At 38.4% G+C, this 8327-nt stretch overlaps 1 protein-coding gene across 2 annotated transcripts in view; it reads right to left on the reverse strand.

The window, feature by feature from the left end:
- Window positions 1-7959, reverse strand: part of Wdr49 (WD repeat domain 49) — a 191284-nt gene extending 183325 nt beyond the window's left edge. The window contains exons 1-2 of one of the 2 annotated variants that reach the window (XM_031374103.1): window positions 7645-7959; window positions 7123-7359 (exon numbers count right to left, since the gene is read on the reverse strand). In XM_031374103.1, coding sequence (XP_031229963.1) covers window positions 7123-7311 — 189 coding nt within the window. In that variant the 5' untranslated portion in view covers window positions 7312-7359; window positions 7645-7959. Of the gene's footprint in view, window positions 1-7122 lie in introns of both variants that reach the window. The other variant, XM_031374104.1, reaches the window with a different exon arrangement.
- Between the last annotated feature and the right edge of the window lie 368 nt (window positions 7960-8327).

Genomic DNA, 8327 nt, shown 5'->3' on the forward strand with positions numbered 1-8327 from the left:
AGGAGAAGAAGAAGAAGAAGAAGAAGAAGAGGAAGGAAGGAAAGAAAGAAAGAAAGAAAAAAGAAAAGGAAGAAAAGACCCAATCAACACTAGCCTACAGGACTTTTCGTGATGGTGACAATATTCTCTGTGATCCTATATAGTAGCCACTAGCCACACATGGATCCTGAGCACTTAAAACATTGTCAGTATTTGCATGGAACTGATGCTTGAGTTACATAAGGTTTTCATTTTATTCCGTGTACATAGCGATACCTAACTTGAACCAACTAGTTTCCAAAAAGCCTTGTTGGAAATCAAGAGTAACAATCTAGGATATATGTCAAGATAATTAAGGGAACTATGTTTGCACACATGGAAAATGGACAAATCAAAAGAAATAACAGCCCAGGAAGTTTTCAGCAGAGAACATCACTACCTGGAATATCAACATTATTAAAGCCACATCTCTAAGGCCACTGAAGGTCCTTTGTTCTGTTAATGGAGTTATAGATTAAGTCATTTCTGATAGAATGAAGGAAGGAAAAAAAAAACCTTTAGGATTTGTTCCTGAGCAAGCTTGAGGTGGAACTTTGGGAACTGACCAGGAACTCTTCGCAGGCTTCTCTTTCTAGCTATGTCAGAGTTGGTAGTTTCATAAGCCACTACGGCCATGCTATCTTTGGGAACATGGGACAAGTGCAGCATCAAAATTATATGGGTTAGCAGTCTTTTTTATCTATTTTCTTCATTGTTGTTGTATAGTTACAATAAAGTGTGTCCATGTGGCTGTCCCCTGTGTGCTGAGTTTTACAACAAAGGAAAGCAAGAGGCAGCATCGCATTACTCCCTCCTAGATGATAGGCTTCTCCATGGCTGCCCCCTCTGCTCCAGCCTAACCAGAGCAGAAGGTTAAAGCATTCGTTCACCAGACGTACACTTTCTCCTCTCCCCTATGACAAACTCATCCCTGTCAGTCTCAGATACCCTGTGGGTTATTGCTTCTTGCCAAGCTGTGCACAAAGGCAGCGCCTGCAGGGAGACACCTTTTTCATTCAGATCCATGCCCATCTTGTCTTCCATGACTTTTTTGGATGATGACACTATTTACTAACATTGTCCATACATCATAACAAGCCAGATGAAACCACCAAAGAATTTACTCTGCCAATTTCAATTGTGCCAGATGTGGGAGTGTTGGATCTCTTCAGACATTATTACCTTGGTGCTGAGGAGGGGGACCTGCGGAGCTGTGCTGATTTTTTGCTTCCATGAAAAATAAGCATTTGATTCCAGTGAGGGAGCTTGGGGAGAAAGGCTCTGGCCTGCTGAATTTGTTCAGCAGGTGACAATTGATTTTGGCTACTGAATGAACTTTGTACTACATAATAGAGTTACAGATTAAGCCTTGCCTGCTTACTTTCTCAGAAGTCTCCACTGAGATGCCTTTAAAAAAGAAAAGCTAATAAAAAGTGTAATGGGTTTTTCTTATCTTTGAATCCTTCAAGCTTTTCTCTCCAGTGATTTCATCATAGGAGTTGTTTATTTTAAGAGCTCAGAGTCTGAACAACCTCAACTTAATGTGCTTGTTTTCTGAGTGAAGACTTCATCCATTTGAACTTAGTTCTGTACAGTACCATCTCCAAAGAAAGTTGCCTTGGGCTAGTAGATCCCTGAGACTCACAGTCAAGCCAGCACAAGACCAAGGAGACTGCCAAGAAACAAGTTAACCCATCAAACTTCTACCAAATATATCAACTGTTGTAGCTGGTGAAGGGACCAGTTCTGCAGATCCAAAGCTGCAGTATCTTCATGATACATGGCAGCAACTGACTACCAAGAGGAGTCCCAGTCCAATATTGAGCATATGGCAGAAGCCAGGGGCATCAATCCAGATAAATGACTCATTACAATCAACATTTGCAAGTAAAGGTCTTTGGACAAAAAGGTTTATTCTATGACACACCATGACACACCACAACTTCTATTTCAAGATAGTTTTTAGGTTTGGTTTGGTTTGGTTTGGTTGAGCTTTGTGCTGTGTTGTTTTGTTGTTTTGTTATCTTTGGGGAGAGGTCACAATGTTGGAGGGTGGATATAGAGGATAGGGAAATGAGTGAGATTGGGGTATATGATGTGTAATTCACAAGTAATCAATGTTAAAATGCCTTAAAAAGGATCCTTACTAAAAAAAAAAAAAAATAACAGCCAAGGTTATGCCTTGGCCTCTACATACACACATATACATACATGCCTACCTTCCACATGCATATACTTGAACATGAAAATACATACACATATACCCATATGCAAAGAAAAGGAACAAAAACTAAAGATGCTGCAGGGCATGGGCAAAGGTTAGACAACAGTAGGTATGGCAGAGCCAAGCCTGGACAAGACTGAATGGGATAAGGCCTGAAGCAAACATGGGTACCAATAGAAGCAATTCATACCTGGAGAGCCAAGCATGCTGAATCAAACAGAAAAGGGAAGAGCCATAAGCTGAGACAGAACGTTCTGTCACACTGAGATACGCTATAGAGACTGGAAGGAAAAGAAGTACCTGGACTCCTTGCAGCCAGATCTTAAAAGAATCTCAACATACATAGAGCCTCTGATGGGCTTTTCAAAGAAATCGCATTTCCCTTGGACCACCTCTGCTCATTCCTATAGAACCAACAGTCATAGCCACTCTCTGTCATACAATTTCTGGCTCTTGATGTTCCATAGAAAATATAAAATATGGTTGACACCAAAACAATATAAGCATCCAGAGAGTGTGCCATTTCTTTAAAAATTTCAAGCTCTGCAAAAAAAAAAGTTAGAACAAAGGCACTTTACAGTTCTATGAATAATCCTAGCTCTACTCCCTTCTGGCTGATGTGTAACCACTTGACAGCATCACAGGAAAGAAAATGAAATTATATGTTCCCTTTTAATCCTTTTACCCTGTCCACTTCTTTGTTCCAAAGATGATCAAGACATCAATTAAAGCCCCTTCGTTGGCAAATAGAATGTGAAATAAGAGAAAATGATGTCTTTGTACTCTCTGTGAAGATTTGCTTGTACAACTCTCATTTCCTACCACAAATGAAGAATACAGGAACATAATGGCAAGTGCCATTTGGAAGCTGAATTCCCTTTAGATAACATGAGGTAGAAACAATACAACATAAGATGCTACGTGGTCCAACCTCTGCTGATCAAATGTATAACATAGAATGTTCATGTAGACCTTTTCCTGTGAGGCAAGCACTGCTCTAAGTCCTTGTACTCCACCTAGTTATAACAAAACCTCCATTTCTCCATGTCATCAGTAAAGAAAACTGAGGCACAGGGACACCAGTTTGCATACATTGCATGTGGTAAAGCTGCTCAGCCAGTCTGACTTGCAGGTCTCAAATGTAGTGATCATTATATCTCATCTATACTAGTGTATAACGGGGATCATGTCTCACTTCGTTCCTAAATGTTGTTACTACAACTAAATAATACTATGGAATAGAATATCTTACTTATAGATTAATGTAAAATATTTAATGTCCATTCATAGACCTTAACAATTTCTCCCTCCATCCCCTTCCCTCCTTCTCCCCCTCTCCCCTTCTTCCTCTTCCCTTCCTCTACTTCTCCCTCCCTTTCTCTCTCTGCATGTGTGCATGTATGTTATATTTTCAGGTGCTCATGACCCTGTGTGCACTTGCATGTGGAGACCAGAGATTAACATTCAATGTCTTCCTCAATGGCTTTTACTTTTTAGAACAAGGTTTCACTCTGAACCTGAAGTTTACATATTCAGCTGGACTGCCTGGCCATAGAGCCCTGCCTCCAGTTCCTCAGCACTGGAATTGCAGTTTATCATCACTGTGCCTGTTTTTATGTAGGTACTGGGCATCAAGCTTATGTCCTCCTGTTTGTGAGTCTCCTCAGACCATCACTGCTAATTTAAAAAAAAAAAATTGTTCTACTTTTCTTTTTTCTGTTTCATTTCTAAAGTATTGTTTGTTTATTTATTTATTTATTTATTTATTTATTTATTTATTCATGCATCCATTCATCTATTTATTTCCCTATCTACATATGTGCAGCCTGTACCCACATATGGGGAGGTCAGAGGACACCTTTATGGAATTGGTTCTCTGTCCACTTTTCATGAGTTTCAAGGATCAAATTCAGGTCTCTATGATTCTACAGACAAGTGCCTTTACTTGTTAAACTGTCTTGTTGGTTTTTGCTTTGTTTTTATTGTTTGTTTTTCTTTCGTGTTTGTTTGTTTGTTGTTTTTCTTTTCTTTTGTTTTTTGTTTTTGTTTTTTTTTGTTGTTGTTGTTTGTTTGATTTTTGAGACACGGACCTCATTTCAAAAGCTCTTGTGTAAGCTTCCCCAGCACCAGGACAAACAGAGGATGGTTTTTTAATGTGATTCTTTTTGGCCACAGGTGACCTAGCCAAGGTTCTTGAAGATACTAGACAAATGGTCTCCACTGAGTATTACCTCCAAACTCTGATTTTTATTTATCCATTGCATGTTTTTTGGGAGGTGGGTCTTGTTTAATGCCCAACAATTCTTCAGTTTCAAATAAGCAGTCTTTACACAAGCAAAACATAATACATGATAAATGAAGCTGTTTCCAGAGCCTGGTGTTTCTCCTGTGAATGGACTTCACATTCTAGCCTTTCGAGTGATGGGCTGAAGGAATGCCTGGGAGCATCTCCCTCTCTGGTACATGGATCTACTGCTGTGGCAGGTGGGATGGATTCCATCAAAGCCATCTCCTTTGTCACCCCCTCTACATTTCCCCTTATCTGCTCCTGACACTAAGCCCTGGTTGTGCACCTGCTGTCAGGTGGTTCCATACTGTCTGCTGAGTGTGTGACCAGTAAGGCCCTTCCCATCTTTTCCTGATACTACACCCGTGTCTCTCCATTTTAAAAGGAAAACTGCCATGGATTCCTGATGTGTGAAAACTTGGAATTTCATTCTCTCTTGTTTTCCAGCCTCTGCACTTTTAATTTTTCTTCATCTTACAATTTGAAAATAAGTGGAAAGTTTTTGAAAATTTAACATTACACAAAAAAGCATTCAAATGTCCCTTGGATGTTGTAATTTGGGTTTCGTTTGCTCATGACTATCCTGTGTTTCAAATGGTTCCTTTACATTCAGTAGCAGTTTCATTAACACATCTACTTTATAACACCTTAATTCCTGTATAAACCTCATTATTGTTTGTGTTTGTCAGCACCAGAACAAAACTGCCACATTTCTGTTTATTCTGGAGTCAAAGCTGTCATATTCTGCTGTTCTATTTTCTTGAGTGTCCTCAAGTTGTTAAAATGTTTGCAGTGACTAACAAAACATGCCAAACTCATTTAGGGTAGTAGGCATGAGACACACTGGAATCTTTCAGACAAATGAGGTTAGATGAATAGCAAATATAGAAAGATTAAAAGAATGAAGTGCAGTATGCCTGCTGTTGCTAAATATGACAGATTTTGTTGCACAGAAATGATAGAAACTCATATATGTAGATTCTGAATTATTTTACAAAGAAGTGGCAAGTATATTTTTAACAGTAAATGCTTTTGTTAATTTAGTTTTAATTTGCTCTTCTCTCTGTCTCTGTCTCTCTGTCTCTCTGTCTCTCTGTCTCTCTGTCTCTTTCTCTCTCTCTCTCTCTCTCTCTCTCTCTCTCTCTCTCTCTCTCTCTCTGTGTGTGTGTGTGTGTGTGTGTGTGTGTGTGTATGAGCGTGTGTGCCCATAAAGACTTGAAGTATCAATCCTTCTAAAGCTAGAGTTACAGATAAAGTGTGAGGTGCCTAACATGGACCTGAACTCAGGTCCTCCAGTACTCCAGTACAAAGCACTCTTAACTGAAGAGCCAATTCGTTAGCTATCACATCTATTTTTTTACTTCGTGGTATGTAAAGTTTAAAATGTGTGCCAATTACAGTTTGGTATAATTGCTAGATTTCATGTTTTACTAATTTTAAGATTAAATTCCAAAACATTACATATTTGCTTTCAATTAATATAGGCATTCCAAGCACCCCTTGGAAGAGCTCATGGGGCCCTGAGATCACATCCTAGCAAATACAATGACGCAGGAGGGATAGAGGTTTATGTCTGTAAATTCCATGGTCTTGAATGGTGTCCCTCCTGCATGCATTTAAAACTTAAATTTCTCTTTGAAGTATGCTATTCAGTTTATATAGTAGCAGAATTACAAATTAATTATATAAGTTAAGGAGAGGAAAATTGATCAGTTGTGATTTTCTTGTGGTTTATTTTCTATGTAGAATTAAAACAAAAACCTCAAATTTTGCTTTGATTTGCATTAGTCCAGGAGAGAATAATTAGCATGAGAAGCAGTTCCCCTGTAAGATTGTAGGACCCCACAGTGCCCATGTCATCTTTGAAAGGGGAGGCAGAAATGAATTTTCACAAACTGGGCTCATATATTTGCATTTTCTCAGTTCTCCTTTTGTATCAAGTACAAGGACAGTTATTTACCAAGGGATTAATTTAGTCATCTGGCTTTTATCAACAATAAGTATAATTTTTACTTTCTGGTAAAAATGTATTAATTTCTAAAAAATATGCAATAATAAATTGTACCTTTTGATAGTGGTGATAATTTTATGTAGCAGCTTCAAATTGATAGTGTTTGTCCCAGAGAAATGAATTGAAGGAGAATGCTACTAAGTATTTGATGTTAACCTTGAGCCTGACTATTTCAAGTCTATGCTTTGACTATTAAAATATATTGAAGTGTGTGTATAAGTGTGTGTGTGTGTGTGTGTGTGTGTGTGTGTGTGTGTAGATACACATGTATACCAACAAATATGTGGAAGCTGTAGATCATTCTTCAGGGGACACCCACCATATATTTTGAGACAAGGGCTCTCCCTGGGACTGGCTGACTCACTGACTATGCAGATGGGCTGACCAGTGAGCTCTAGAGATCTCCTTATGTCTACCTCTTCAGCACTGGGATTCTCATATGGGTGCTAGGTATCAAACTCAGGGCTTCATACTTATGTGAACTGAACTATCTCTTAGGCATAATATTATGGCATATTTCAACAAAAGTATGTATTTCATGTTACTGTCCTTTGTGAAGAGCCCAAATCTTCTAGCACCTACCTCAAAGACTTGTTGTATCTTCACAAAATCTTCCACACGGAGCTTGTTTTCCAGGAGACCTGTACCATAGTCTTCACTTGCAGTAAGACCTTCTGTTTTCTCAAGGCATGTTGGTTCTGACTGGGGCCTCATGTTCAATCCAAGCGCAGGATCAGGGTAGCTCCTAATAACTTTACCCCTCTTCAGCATTCTTCAGCTCTCTGTGTTTGTTTCTCTTGTTGCTGCTTCAGTATGTGCCTTTGAAATGGAGTTCAATTTAGAATAAAATTTTAAATGAAAGGCCCAACCATATAACTAGGGAGCAAAACCATTAAGCCAAGATGGAAAAAATGAACATCTTTCATTTACTTGGAACCATAGTTCGTTTTCAAGACATCGGACTCTTTATAATCTGTTTCCCCTGAATTCATTAGAAATTCATGTCAGGATTTTCCCACTTCATACTGACAAAGAAACCCCTTGTGGCTGACATTTAATTAAAAAAAAAATAAGAAAAAAATTAGAAAAGCATCTTTTTCTAACCTCTTTGACTGACCTTCACTGCTTTCATCCTTTTCAGCAGGTTCAAAGTCCCTCTCACTCAGTGAAGTTCTTGCATCCAAAGGCCAATGTCCCAGCAATATGGAGTTGTTTGTTTTCTCTGCCCTGGTGCTTTTGTGTGTTTCCTGGCAACCAATATCAAGAAAGCTGAGTCTCCCTTTCCTACCCTGCACCTAGCCAATGACTGAACTGAAGGTTTGAGTGTTTACTGTAAGTCTTATTGTGTTTTGGAAAAATAGTGCACTCTACTGATTTTTTATTAAGTCATGTCCCCCATTATTTAAAGGCAACCTTGACAAATCTATTTTCTATGAGGCACGGCAAAGGAAAGAGACTGACATTCAAGAATTTTATAACTTTCCACTCACAGCGTATCTTATTTTTATTTAATTTATATTATTTAATAAAATTAATTTTTATATTTTCTTTGACATAAGTTACATGTGCATATTGTAAGGATAACTCAGAAAAGGCTTCAACTCATTAAAACTCTAAGGAAAAGCAAAACAATTATCATTACCTGATAAACATTTTACTACATTGATACACTTATCCGTACCATCCCCAGTCCAGTTAGTAAGCATGAGAAGAAGTGGGGAAGCAGTAACTGATGGTTATTTTGTTGTTGTATTGTTTGTATAGTGTTTTGGTATTTTTTGTGTTTT

Source organism: Mastomys coucha, unplaced genomic scaffold (genome assembly GCF_008632895.1).
Source record: "Mastomys coucha isolate ucsf_1 unplaced genomic scaffold, UCSF_Mcou_1 pScaffold16, whole genome shotgun sequence".
NCBI classification, from domain to species: Eukaryota; Metazoa; Chordata; class Mammalia; order Rodentia; family Muridae; genus Mastomys; species Mastomys coucha.